At 35.9% G+C, this 14,896-nt stretch overlaps 1 protein-coding gene across 1 annotated transcript in view; it reads left to right on the top strand.

Annotated features, from left to right (window-relative positions):
* LOC103208537 (centlein-like) overlaps positions 1–14,896 on the top strand; it is a gene marked incomplete at its 5' end in the record, with an annotated part of 460,544 nt that overhangs the window by 73,900 nt on the left and 371,748 nt on the right. Inside the window, 4 exons of the mRNA XM_007954241.2 lie at positions 344–478; positions 1,086–1,265; positions 7,224–7,357; positions 12,321–12,483. Coding sequence (XP_007952432.2) covers positions 344–478; positions 1,086–1,265; positions 7,224–7,357; positions 12,321–12,483 — 612 coding nt within the window. The remainder of the gene's footprint in view (positions 1–343; positions 479–1,085; positions 1,266–7,223; positions 7,358–12,320; positions 12,484–14,896) is intronic.

Raw genomic sequence — 14,896 nt, 5'->3', positions numbered from 1 at the left:
TATTTAGAGTCTAAATTATTCTTGTTTTAGTTGTGTACATATTTTCTTTTATTAAAATTGGAAAATTTTCTTCATCTGTTATGCAACTTAAGTTGTGATTGTTTGCTTTTTGAAAATTGTGAAACATTTCACATGTTTTTTATTTTAAACTAATAGGTAAATACCATATTGTATATTTTATTTGAAAATGTGTGTGCATATTACAGGAAATGAGAAATGTGATGATAGAACTTACTATGAAAGCTAATTAATGCTAATGATTACGATGGAAGTCTGAAACCTTTAAAATATTTTCTTTTCTTTAGAAATAACAGCTCACCAATAATTTTAATTCCTTTCACAGAGAGAATCAGGACTAAAACAGGAAATAAATGACCTTGTAAAACGGAAGATTTCTGTAGATGAAGAAAATGCCCTCCTAAGGAGTGAATTCAGTGACTTGCGAAAGAAATTTAAAGATAAAAGTCATGAACTTAAGGTGTGTTGACTTGTACATAGTTTTATTGGACTGCTGCTTTGAAGTCCTGCTTTAAGCTTTGTCAGCCTTTGTGGCACAGAAAAGTGACAAGCTTGGAGGAAAAATTGCCTTAGGCCCTGCTGTACCAAACAGTTTTCTCACATGTAAAAACTCTGAGAAAGATGCTTTAAAGCTAAGACTCTAAGCTTTATAACTTTCAGATAAATAGTTAATGATGGAAATGGAGCTAAGAAAGTAGGAGTGTGAATATGTGGCTTCTTGTAATTAGATTCTGATGGGACTGGCATTATTAATTGATAAAACCCAGGTCTGGAAGGATATGTCTGTGTGGGTCTCAAAAATAGCTGGGGACAGCATCAAAGGCAGCTTGATCAATTAATGGGCTCTTTGCAAATGTGTACTCATCAAAGCTGTCATCTAGTGAAAAAATATGACCCATCCACCTGCATGAAAAGAGGCCAATAAAAGTACACAGGTGACCTTGGCCATCAAATGTAGAAGAAGCTGCTGTGAGGGTAAAACTGCTCAGTTGATATTTGCTGATTAGTTCTCACCTTTTTTGTTGTTGTTTTGTTTTGTTTATTGGTCCTGTGGTACTGTTCTACAGGACACTAAGGAGTGTGTACAAAATAAGGAAGAGCAAAACAGGCTGGTTATAAAAAATCTAGAGGAGGAAAATGAGAAATTAAGTGCACACTGTACTAACCTGCTAAATGACCTGGAGAAACTGAGGAAGCAGGAAGCACACTGGAGAAAAGAAAAATACAGCACTGAGGCAAAAATAAAGGTATGCAGTGGGAATGGAATCCATGCCTCTCTTTTAGATTTAACTTCTTTAAGGAAGTTTAATACATGTTATTTTCTTTAAATAAAAACTTATATATTTATATCTACCAGTGGGGACTAGCATTAATTTATATTCCTTCACTTAAGACCCACAGCTTTTTAAAAATTGATGGTGCAAAGCAGGAAACTGACATCAGATAGTTATCCTACAATGTAATCATTAAAAATAAAGGATATTGCATTTTGAAATAAAATATGATTGAAAAAGTATATTTAGAATCATGAGCTTTGACTTTTTTCAATTAAAGCTGAAATTTATAAATAGAATTCAGTGCGGTATTGTTTTAAGAATTTATTTCTCAGGTCCTTTGAAAAATAAAATGCAATAAAAGCACAAAACAGTTAAGAATATTCACTCATATGTGTTATGACATTGTCCTCTCTTATTTAAAAAACCAAAACCAAACTCAACTGCTGTTGAGTCTCCTCTACTCGTAGCGACCCTTCTTTGGGTTTCCGAGGCGGTATCTCTATGGAAATAGATTTCCCAGCCTCTTTCCGAGGAGAGGCTGGTGAGTTTGAACTACCAGCCTTTTGGTTAGCAGTCCGATGCCTTAGGTACTGACTGCTCCACCAGGAAGGTATTATTTGTTCAACAAGCTTGCATGAAGTTTCTACTCTACACGAAACCTCAGAGAACTTAATTTGCCCAATTTTGTCCAGCACTCTGTTGACAGAGCTAGATTCAAACCCAGATCTGGCTAACTCCCAAGCCTACCCTCTCCCCCAACCCATAAGTCCTCCCTAGAGAGTGGGGGGCGGGGGGAAAGCGTTCAGGTAATAAGAGCCCTGGCAGATGAAAGCTAGACTTCTGATTGTCAGGGATTCCTAAACAATTAGCAGGGACCTCAGACCACAGGCTGTTGAATCATGTGTGTATTTAAAAAAATTCAATCAAACATAGCCTAAAATGCTGGTTGCCTTTTCCCCATAAACTAGAATATTTTCCGATGGGTCTGATATGACAGACCAGGCTGGGAATAACTGCTGGCCTGAAGTGTTTTCAGCCAGGTTCTCAGAACAAGTTTCAAATACAAATAAACCGGCTTTCCTGGCACCACATTCTGGTGATTCTGAAACAATCGGAGGAGCTTAGGAATTCTGGTGGCCTGTGCTGACACTCAGAGAACCAGGAGCCCGAGATCTCCAGGCCTTGGGTCCATATCCTGACCAAGCCCACCCCAAGCTTGGTCCCCACATGATGGTAGGGAAGTGACAAAGCCTCAGTGAGAAACCAGACGGAGGAGGACCAGATACTCAGAAGAGCCTTCAGACTCTTTTCACACTGTGCAAATGGGAGATTCGGCGCCCAAGTCTCACTGTGCCTCCTTCTGCAGGCTGCTCATGGGTCCTAAAGGAGACACCCAACCAGAGACAGAGTCAAAATAGCCTGCTGAGCTCAGCGCCCTGCAAACATATGCATAGTAAAATTTTATTCTTATTTAGATAAAAATTACAACCACTTTTTATAATCTTAGATCCTTTTTGATCAATATTTTTCAAAATAATACTTTTTGTGGCTATTTCTATGACTTAAGACTAGTTCTACTAATTTTCCTCTCAAATTTCTGGTTTCTCTTTACCATGGATTTTGTTGAAAGGCCAGAAATAAAATTTAGTGCTTGTAAATACGGTAGTTCCTCTCTTGCACTATAAAAGAATTTACAAGTAAATGTGTGTATGTAATTGTTCAGCAAATATATATTATATGAATATGTGTTTGTGTACGTTGTTAGATGCCGTCGAATTGGCTTTGACTCACAAAAATACAGTTAGGATTGTTGTTGTTAGGTGCTATTGAGTCACTTTCCACTCATATTGACCCTATGTACAACAGAACAAAACACTGCCCAGTCCTGTGCCATCCTCACAATCTTTTCTATGCTTGAGCCTATCGTTGCAGCCACTGTGTCATTCAATCTTGTTGAGGCGCTTCCCCTTTTTTGGTGCCTTTCTGCTTTACCGAACATAATATCCTTCTCCAGAGACTTGTCCCTTTGACAACATGACTAATGTACATGAGACAAAATCTGGCCATTCTTACTTTTAAGGAGCATTCTGGCTGTACTTCTTTTGAGAAAGATTTGTTCATTCTTCTGGTGGTCCATGGTATTTTCAGTATTCGTTGCTAACACCACAATTCAAAGGCATCGGTTCTTCTTTGATCTTCCTTATTCATTATCCAGCCTTCACATGCATATGAAAAAAACTCTGTGCTGTTGAGTCATATCCGACTCATGGTGACCCCTCCTTGGGTTTCCAAGGCAGTATCACTACGGAAATAGATTTCCCAACCTTCCTTCGGAGGAGTGGCTGGTGGGTTTGAACTGCCAGCCTTCTGGTTAGCAGTCAGATGCCTTAGGCGCTACGCTACCAGAGCTCCTACATGCATATGAGGCTATTGAAAATACCATGGTGTGGGTCAGGTGCGCTTTAGTCTTCAAAGTGACATCTTTGATCTTTAACACTTTAATGAGATCTTTTGCTGCTGATTTGACCAGTGTAATACATCATATGATTTCTTGACTGCTGCTTCCATGGGCATTGATTGTAGATCCAGGTAAAATGTAATCTCTGACAACTTCAATCTTTTCTCCATTTATCATGATGTTGCTTATTGGTCCAGTTGTGAGGATTTTTGTTTTCTTTATGTTGAGATGTAATCTGTAGTGAAGTCTGTAAGTCTTTGATATTCATCAGTAAGTGCTTCAACTCCTTCTAACTTTTAGCAAGCAAGGTTGTACAGTCTGCATATCACAGGTTGTTGATGAGTCTTCCTTCAATCCTGAGGTCATGTACTTCATGTAGTTCAGATTCTCGGACAATTTGCTCAGGATACAGATCGAGTAAGTATGGTAAAAGGACACAACCCTGACACACACAATTCTTGATTTTAAATCATACAGTATCCCCCATATATATAAATGTATGTATGTAAGCATATATATGTGTAGTTAGATATGCCCATATGCTTAACAATCAATAAGGAAAACTGAAGAAGGATTGAGGGCTTTGAATTATGATATTGGGGAAGAATATTTAAATGTACCATGAATTGCTAGAGAAATGAACAAATCTGTCTTGGAAGACAAAATGTTCCTTAGAAATACGGATAATGAGACTTTGTCTCATGTATTTTGGACATGTTATCGGAAGGATTTGTCCCTGAAGAAGGACATCATATACAGTAAAGTAGAGGGTCATCAAAAAAGAGGAAGACCCTCAATGAGATGGATTGGCACAGTGGCTGCAACAGTGAACTCCATTATAACAGTGATTGTGAGGATGGCGCAGAACCATTCATCGTTTCATTCTATTGTACCTGGGTTTATAAGTCAGAACTCATTCAACAGCTTTTAACAACGTGTATGTATATATTTAAGTTAGAGATAGAGGGGTATGTCTTTCTGAGTGTGTGAATATTTCAGATATTTAAGGAAATACTTTAAATTTTTTGATGCACGGAGCTTTGACTGAGCCATGGAGAATATTGAATTCTAGTGCATTTATTTTCTTAATTCTTACATTAGTCTGCTCCACTGTAACCTGTAAACAGTTTTGATACTGTGATAAGGGAAAGTGTTGTTTCCTTACACTAATTCTCAGGTACATCATTATTTGTACCATTTAATGAATTTGATTTCATTTCTTTATTTCTCATTCAAATAATGAAATTTGCTGTAGTTTTTAGTGTTGTAACTTTATTCTATTGGAGTGTTTTATTCTTTTTACTGAAAACAAAACTTAAAAACCAAACTCACTGCCACTGAATTGATTCTGACTCATAGTGACCCCTGTTGGGTTTCCAAGGTGGTAAATCTTTCTGTGAGTAGGTTACCCCATCTTCCTTCTATGGAGTGGCTGGTTGGTTTGAACTGCCAACCTTCTGGTTAGCAGTCAAATGCCTTGGGCACTATGCCACCAGAGCACCTTAGTGAAAAGGCATTCTTTAGTTATTCTAGATACTAATTCTTTATGATATAATTACAAATACCTTCTGTTCTATTAACCTTGAATAAAGTTAATTGAGACTTCAAAAGTTTCTGAATTTTGATAATGTTATTATTTTCTCTTACGTTTTTTCTTTTGGAGTTTTGTATAATAGTTTTCCTTATCTTGAAGACACAAAGATAATTGTGAGTTTTCTTTTTCCTTCCTGTTTAAGTCTTTTTTTTTCGTATCAAGAATTCATTTTTGAGTATGCTATTTGATACTGCTCAGTGGTAGAATTCTCACTTTCCATATAAGAGATCTGGGCTCAATTCCTGGCCGTTGCACCTTAGGCACAAGCACCATCTTTCTGTCAGTGGTGGTTTGTGTGTTTCTGTCATGCTAAAGAGGTTTCAGCAAAACATCTACACTAAGATGGACTAGGGAGAAAGGACTGGTGATCTACTTCTGAAAGCCAATAAAAACTACGGATCACAACAGTCTGATCTGTAACTCATCGTAGGAATGGCACCTGACCTGCCAGTGTTCCATTTCTTTTGTGCATGGGATCATCATGAGGCAGGGGCATACTCAATGGCAGTGACAGTAATACCACCAACAACAATTGAACACTGTTTGTTCAATAGTTCATCAATTTGTGATATAATCTCTTTTCCATCTCCAAGTTTCCATGTGTGCCTGGGTTTGTTTCTTAATTTTCTGTCATTTTTTTTTATTGTTTTAGGTATTGTAGGTTTTCACTGACTAAATTTTGGAGTAGATCACCAGGCCCTTATTCCTAATCTGTCTCAGTCTGGAACCTCTGCTGGACCTGGTGACCCTGCTGGTATTTGAAGTAGCATTGGCTTAGCATCCAGCATCATAACAACACACAAGCCAACATAGTATGACAGACTGACAGACAAGCTAGGATGGTGAAACTGTCTTTGTCTTGCTTACTTTGGACATGTCATCAGGAAAGACTAATCCCTAGAAAAGTCCATCACATCTACATTGGTAGAGGGTCAGTGAAAACAAAAAAAACCCTTAATGGTATAGATTGACACAGTCACCACAATGGGCTCAAACATAAAAGATCATGAAGATGGCACAGGATTGGGCAGTGTTTTGTTCTGTTGTACTTAGGGTCACTGTGAGTCGGAAGTGACTCGACGATACCTAACATTAACAACTGAGTAGCATCTGGGGTCTTAAAAGCTAGTGAGTGGCCATTTAAGTTGCAACTATTAGTTTCTTCCTACTTGAAGCAAAGAAGGGTAATGACAGTCAAAGATGAATAGTAATAGTCCAAAGGACTAATGGACCAGGTGATCCACAGCCTTCGATTTTGAGACCAGAAGAACTAGATAGTACCCAGATAGCACTCCCAGTCTCTCTGAATGGGATTATAATAGGAGGTACTGCATAGAGTGGGAGGAAAATGTGAAAAAAAGAACAAAACTCAAAAATCATATAAAAGGCCAGGCTTGCTGGTTTAATAGAGACTGTTAGAACTCCCAAGATTGTGGTCTTAGAAACCCTTCAGTCCTGGAACAACTTTCAGCCAGATGATAGGACTATACATTGAACAGTAATACCCAGGAGATAAGCATCAACCATATGAGATCAAAAGGGCGACATTTGCCCAGAGTTTTTTGCTCAGAAGGCAGAAAGGAAAAGGAAAGAAAGACGAATGGAAACAAGAAATAAGAGGGAAGCAGAAAGAGTACTGTCAGATTGTGGGTATTGCAGTTCAATGTCAGGAAACCAAATGCATATTATTTGTTGAATGGAAAATCAGTTTACTCTAAACTTTTACCCAAATCAAAATAAAAGGTAAAACAAAAAAAAACAATAAAACCAGTACTAGTTCTATGTGATTTGTAGAATAGTTAGTTAAAGTTAACAGAGTTTTTATTACATTTAATATTTATTATATTTGATGGTGATACAAGTACTCTAATTTTAGGCCTTCGAAGATAATTTAAATGAAGCCAGGAAAGAAATTGAAGTGTCACAGAGTAAATATAATGCTCTGTCATTACAATTGAGTAATAAACAAACTGAACTTACCCAGAAAGATATGGATATTACCTTGGTCAGGTAAGTATACTCAGTTTTTAATTTAGCATTATAGAAGCATCATTAGATATTCAAAATGGTACCATTTATGTTTATTATAAACACCTAAAAAATGATTAAAATGTACGTTTTATGGGTACATAAGGTGCTCTGGTAGTACAGTGTATAAGATACCTGACTGTTAACCAGTAGGTTGGTGGTTCAAACCCATCAGCCTCCATGGAAGCAAGACTGGGCAATCTATTTTCGTAAAGATTTACTACCTTGGAAACCCAAAAGGGGTCGCTATGAATTGGAATCAACTTGATGGCAGTGAGTTTGGTTTTGTTTTGTTATGGGTACATAAGGAGCTCTGGTGGCACAGTGCATAAGGCATTTGATTGTTAACTTACCAGTTTGATGGTTCAAACTTACCAGGTGCTTCGCAGTAGGAAGATGGGACATTCTACTTCTGTAAAGATTTACTGCCTTGGAAACTCAGTGGAGATTGCCGTGAGTTGGAATGACTCGATGGCATTGAGTTTATGGGTACATACATTTATGCAATGAAAAAGTCTAGGATTATATATAGCAAACCTGGTAGAATTAGAGGGTTTACAGAATTGTGAAGAGTGTGATCAGAGAGTTCCCTTTTGTTTCAGTTTTTAACAGACAATACATTCATTCATTGTTTCTTTCTAAAGTTCCTAGCCATTTACTATGTGTTATTGTTTATAAGGTCTCCTACAAACCTGAGAAATACAATTCTAACCTTTTATTTTACTATGTTCTGTATAGTTTTAGTTTATCAAGTGTTCTTTCTATATTACATAATTAATTTTAGGCATTTGACTGCTAACCAGAAGGCTGGCGGTTCAAACCCACCAACCACTCCTCAGAAGGAAGGTTGGGCAATCTATTTCCATAGTGATACTACCTTGGAAACCCAAGGAGGGGTCGCCATGAATCAGATCTGACTCTACAGCAGTGCATTTTTTAGTTAGTTATAAAAGAAGCTCTGGTAGTGTAGTGCCTGAGGCACTTGACTGCTAATCAGAAGGGTGGAGGTTCAAACCCACTCCTTGGAAGGAAGATAGAGCAATCTACTTCTGCAGAGATACTGCCTCGGAAACCCAAGAAGCATTCACTATGAGTTGGAGACGACTCAGTGGCACCTAACAACAACAACAGTCATAAAAGGTAGAGTCAGGGTGATGCGGTGGTTAAGCGCTTGGCTGCTAATCAAAAGGTCTGTGGTTTGAACCCATAACTTTTCCATGGGAGAAAGTGTGGCAGTCTACTTCCATAAAGATTTCAACCTTGGAAACCTCATGGAACAGTTCTGCTGTATCCTGTAGGGTCCCTGTGAGTTGGAATTGACTTTATGGCAATGGCTTTTTGGTTTATTTGTAAAATGAAATCAATTGAACCCACTTTTGTGACTCAACTTTCAGCCATACAGTAAACCAAACTCGCAAACCAAAAACCAAACTCACTGCAGTCAAGTAGGGTCTGATTCATAGTGACCCCTCCTTGGGTTTCCGAGGTAGCATCACTACAAAAGTAGATTGCCCTACCTTCCTTCCAGGAAGTGGCTGGTGGATTTGAACCACCAGCCTTCTGGTTAGCAGTCAATTGCCTTAGGTAGAATTGCTCAGGGATAAAACTTAGAAGGCAGGGAAGGATAGTAACGATGCACATGTGGAAATTATATAAACAAGGAAAGAATGTGGGAAGAGTGCTGGTACATTGTGGGGATTGCAGTCATTGTCACAAAACAAAATGTATATGCATTGTTGAATGGTAAATCAATTTTCTCTAAACTTTCCTCCTTATCACAAGAAAAAGTTATATGTATATGTGTGTGTGTGTGTGTGTGTGTATAAAGATTATTTGAAAAGGTAAGCATTATGTACTTCTATTTTTAATTGTATTGAAAGGTTTTAAAACTGTCAATTTGTTTTACAACTTCTTATATCAGAAAATAATGGAAAATAGAAGAGAGAATAAACATGCCAGGGTGTTTGCTTGTTTGTATGTTGTTATATATATGTGTTCTATATATGAAATAGATACATATTTTAATGTATATTTGCATACAACTTTGGTGGCATGAGAGGATGAAATGAAGGTCTTATAGAGCTATGTGATAAACTTTGATTATGTGATTGATTTTGTTTAATCTAAAAGCATTCTTAGTGTGTACAACGTGGTGGTTGTCACTGCCATTTTGGTACACATTGGGATGGAGTTTTTCTTTTGTTAAAAGTTAGCTGTGAATTATCTTTCACTTTAGTGGGATGGTATGAGATTCAAGGTAGTACTGTTTATCAGGTACATTTTATAATTTCATTTAATAAAATGATTTTGTAAATTTAAATATACATTGTGATTTTTCTTTTGCATGAGTGACTTCTTATCATCACTGAATCTAATAAAATTAAAATTGAATTAGAATTTTACCAAATTTATTTTATCACATTAAAATCTTATTATATGAGTTAGGAGTATAAAGTTTATAGATGATGAACTGATCAATTTATTATTTCATGGTGGGTTTTTTTTAATATGATAATTTGATTGATGCAGAAAAGCAATTCTAAACAGGAGTAAGATCTTAGAAGAAATTTAAAAATGACCATTTTTTCTTATCCTCTTCCTGTTAAGATAGTATCTTTATAGTGTTTGTCTTTTGCTTTAACACTATAATTTAAATGTTTCTGAAAACTTTGCAAGACTCTTTCATTTTTATATTGTTTATATTTTTTTTCCATATCGAGTTGAAATTTACCTCTTCATAAATTTTACCCATTTATCTTGGTTCTGTTATTTGAAGAACATCAGAGAAGGTCTTATCTCTCCTATATAGCACAGCCTTTCAGATATAAGAAGAAAATTATCAATAATTACTATATTTTTTCATCAGTTGATTAATTATCCATATTCCTAATAAAATGTTTTATGTAAATCTTTCCGAGGTGTTAGACTATTTGTTTTACCTATTTGGATGAATTCTGTATTGTCAATATCCATAGTATTAATATTCTTCTTAAAATATAGCACCTAGAATGATAGAAAAAATTGTAACAGTTACCTTTTTATTCTGGAGTATGATGGTGTTAGATTATTTACTAGAATAGTCATTGTATTCATTCTAGGATACAATGTTGTATTAAATTCATGGAATTAGGATAAATGTGTTTTCCAGTAATTTTTGCCCTTGAGTTTGTATACTTAAATTAATGTATTGTAAGAGCTATAAGCTACAGTAAATAGGGTCAAAATATCCACAGATGGGCATTTTGTTCAACAAAGGTAAGAGAATAATTGGAATATGTATTGTATATGTAATAATGGCATGTAATTAAAAGGGTTGTAAGACACATAGAAAATGATAAAACATTACTGAGAGAAATTAGAACGGTTTGGTAAGTTGACCATTATTCATGGTTTGGAAGACTCAGTATGATAAAAATGTCAGTTGTCTTCAAATAGACATTTCAATTCAGTATAATACTAATCACAGATCAGCAACAATGTAAAGCCATTACAACCCCTTGCCCTTAAAGGGCAAGGAGAGGAGCTGTTACCAGGTCTCAGTGAGAAGTGTAGCCTCAGGAGAGAGGCTGCCTATTAGGAGCAACCACACAAGTTGCTACCTGACTGTGGTTCCTCAGAGGGAGCCAGGGAAATAAGTACCCTGTCCTCCTCCTCTTTACTCTTTAATTTCCTTTCACCACCTCCTTCCAGTGATCAAATTCAGTCAGAGCCAGAGGACAAGGAGCTGGTGCAGTACAGTTTGTAGAGGTTGGCCTCTTAGGGTAGAGGGTAGGATAGAGATTATGAAGACTGAGTAAGAAAATACATAGCACATTTGCCATTATTGCTCTTTATCAGAGCTTCCCTCGTCATTATTACTTACTGATTTTCCCTTTAAAATAAAATTACCTAGTTCTTATTTGGTATTTCTATTAGAGAATCACATTTACAAATCAGCTCTAAGGAGAATTGACATCTTTATGGTATTCAGTCTTTCTGTCCCAGAGTGTGGTACGTCTATTTGTTTCTGTCTTCCTTTGTATCCTAAGTATTTTAAGTTGTTCCTTGACTGGTTTTTGAGATTTCTTGTTAAATTTATTCCTGTTTTTTCATGTTGCCATTTTCAGTGGTCTTTCCTTCCCATATAGGTACAGAACAGTTTTCCTGTTATTGATTACAGTTTTTGATATGCATGTTTTAAGATGCTTTGATTTGGTGGGTAAAGTGTTTTGTTTTTACTGTAAGTTGTATCTTTTCTTTTGTATCTTTCTAACCCTGGATGGCTTTGTTGTTGTTATGTGCTGCCGAGATCGCCCCAACTCATAGCGACCCCTCCTTGGGTTGCCGAGGCAGTATCGCTACGGAAGTAGATTGCCCAACAGATTTACCCTTGTGTTGCTCCCCTTCCATTTGTTGCCTCATCATTTCCTTCAAACACAGGAGCCGCCAGAATCTCACTTTCCTGAGATGGAAACTAGAATTGGCAGTGCTGCCAAAGTTAGGGAACTTTGGTTTGAAAATTTAATTTGCCTATTGAGATTCTTTTTACTACACTTAACTGTCTGATGTATAATGAAAGCATGACTTACCCTGTTTTCAGAACTATCTTATAAGTATTGTTGTCATCAGTGCTTATCAATTCTTGGAACTGAAGTGTTAACTTAATTTCAGTAAGAAGGTGGTACTATGTCTGCAGACCCAGGGTTTTTATTACTATCATGCTATAAAAGAAAATTGATAATGTATTTGGCTTTGAAACTCAGAGTAGTTCTATCAATACTTTCTAGGTGTATGTGATAAATATTAAATATTTTATACATTATTTCTTTTATTAATAAGTTTGCCTGCAGTAAAAAAATAATAGATGAAAAATAGGAAGCTGATCTATAGTCTGAGGTGAGCACAATTATTTAACTGAGATGATCTTTATGCACACTTCCCTCTCTTTATTGCTTGCTTTGTTCAGGAAGGAGTTGCAGGAGCTGCAGAATCTTTACAAACAGAACAGTGCGCATACCGCTCAGCAAGCAGAGCTGATCCAGCAGCTTCAGGTTCTCAATATGGACACACAAAAAGTACTGAGAAATCAGGAAGATGTTCACACAGCTGAAAGTATATCCTATCAAAAAGTATGCTTTTATTCTGTCATAAAAATGTAATTTTAAATGCATGAATTATAACAATACATAGAATTCAAAATTTTAAAATTTCACCATTTCTTTTATTGTTTCATTTTATATATGGTTCCTCAGAATTAAAAGTGAAGAATGGTTCAATTTGATAATATTTAAAATTTTGTGCGTTTTCTTTATGGCTGTTAGATCTAAAACATTTATTTATTTATATATATATATATATATATATATATGAGAATAGGTCTGTAGGATACTATTTTTATAATTTGGAATGTTGATAGTTACTGTGAAACTTACTAGGGCTATATCTTCCAAATGGGAAAGGATTTAGTAATAGAATTAGTCTTCTATTATGAGAAAATATTTCATCAAGTATGATACTAGTTTATGATCTGAGGGAGAATTTCACTCTAGAAATTGTGCATTTTTTTAATTGGAAAATCTGTACAAACACTAATCAGTATGCAGATAAGGTCTTCAGGATCAATATTTTGCAAGGGATTTTCTTTCTTTTTTTGTGTGTGTTTCATTTAAGTAGTCATTTTAGGTTACACTTGTTTTAGGAGTCCCTCAAGAAGGTTTATTCAGCTACATAGGTGTGCTGACTGACTCAGCAGCAATAATTATAGTTAATAATTAAAAAACAAAAACAAACACTTTTATTGAGCTCTTTATATATTTTAGTAGTATACTATTTTTTCTAAAAATAAGTTACTTTAAATATGTATCAGCTCTCTGTGATTAATATTACTCCCTTCTAACATTTGAAACAGATGAGAGAAGTTGAGGACTGCAATCTTTATTAATCCTAAAATTTTAGTATGTTTTCCTGCTTAATCTCAGTATTTTGAAAAAGCACCATAAAGATGCTATATTGATAATTAACATGAATTAAATAACTTTATTAAGTAAACTTAGTAATACATATTTTAAAGTGATACTTTGGAACAGTGGTTTTCAATCTGTGATCTGTATTCCCTTAGTTTGCCTTAGGACATGGGTGATAATCAAGCAGGAAACCAGAGCCCATATCCTCCACTTGAGCTAGCACAGCCTCGCCAACTTGTTTTATCTGTTGCCAGTGTCCATTATACTTTTGTTTCTAAAACCAGTCTCCATTGCTAAAATGTTTGAAAAATTCCACGTCATTACTAATTTTTTTTCTGTTTTTCACTTATCAATTTGACTCAAATACTTCTCTCCCTTTCTTAATGTTTAGAAGTTCTGTACTCTTAGCAATTTGTATTTAAATCTGTCTTTACGTTTGCTCATTATTAAAATACATGAACTTTTCTTCTTACTTGCTAATACTTCTTTTTCTGTTTCTCCTCTCAGTTCATAAGGAACAACATGTAAAGAAGAATAAAAGGCAGTGTTTTCCTAGCTACTTCTTTTTCAATCTTGGATTCTAAGTTTCTTTCCCCCGGCCCCCCTTGCTTAACTTTTAATTTAAGACTAAATAACTTCTCTTCTAAGAACCAAAATCTTGGGAAGCATTTCATTTGATCACTTGAAAAATGCCATTGTTTTCCTATCGAATGTTTCAGACTTGATTCTACATCTTGGTTGGATCTCTTTCATAGCCTCTACAGAGGCTTTATGTCCTGAGTACTTTGATACATTCTGTACCACTTCATACAACTGAATATTTAAACATATTTAGAAAGAGTAATCCATGCTCCTGGCAAATTTTCAAACAATGTAGAAGTGTCTGAAGGAAAAAATAAAGTTCTTTCTGAAGCCCACTCCCCAGAAGTAATTGCTGTTAATGTTTGGGAATGTATACGTCTAGAATTTACCAAAAGAGGACACTTTAAATAATTTCCTTTTTTGATTACACACAAAAAAATGTGGATACGTTATTTTGAAAAATTAAAGTAATATATAAGTACCAGTAGTGAAAATCTGATTGATTTGAGTTCCATTCCTCCCACCTCAGTTAATTTCATTCATCTTCCCAGAGGTTCCCCGCCCCCCCCCAAAAAAAAATACCTACCCACCAGCCACTCCTCAGAAGGAAGGTTGGGCAATTTACTTCTGTAGTGATGACTGCCTCAGAAACCCAAGGAGGGGTCCTGTGAGTCAGGTCCGACTTGACGGCACATAACAACAACAACACTGCCATTGAGCCGATTCCAACTTACAGCAACCCCCATTGGGTTTCCAAGACTATACATCTTTATGGAAGTAGATCATCTCATCTTTTTCCCATGGGACAGCTAGTGGACTTGAAACCCTGACCTCCTGTTTAGCAGCCACATGCTTTACCCACTATACCACCAGAGCTCCTTTCCCAGATGTAGTCACCTGGATAGTCATCCTAGATCTTTTCTATGCATTAGATGCATATTATATCAGAAACCAAAAATAAACTCACTGACATTGAATAGATAGATACACATTTATA

The sequence above is a fragment of the Orycteropus afer genome, unplaced genomic scaffold, assembly GCF_000298275.1.
Source record: "Orycteropus afer afer isolate SDZICR_OR568_19922 unplaced genomic scaffold, OryAfe1.0 scaffold00450, whole genome shotgun sequence".
Taxonomy (NCBI): Eukaryota; Metazoa; Chordata; class Mammalia; order Tubulidentata; family Orycteropodidae; genus Orycteropus; species Orycteropus afer.
This window is presented reverse-complemented; position numbering and strand designations above follow the sequence as displayed.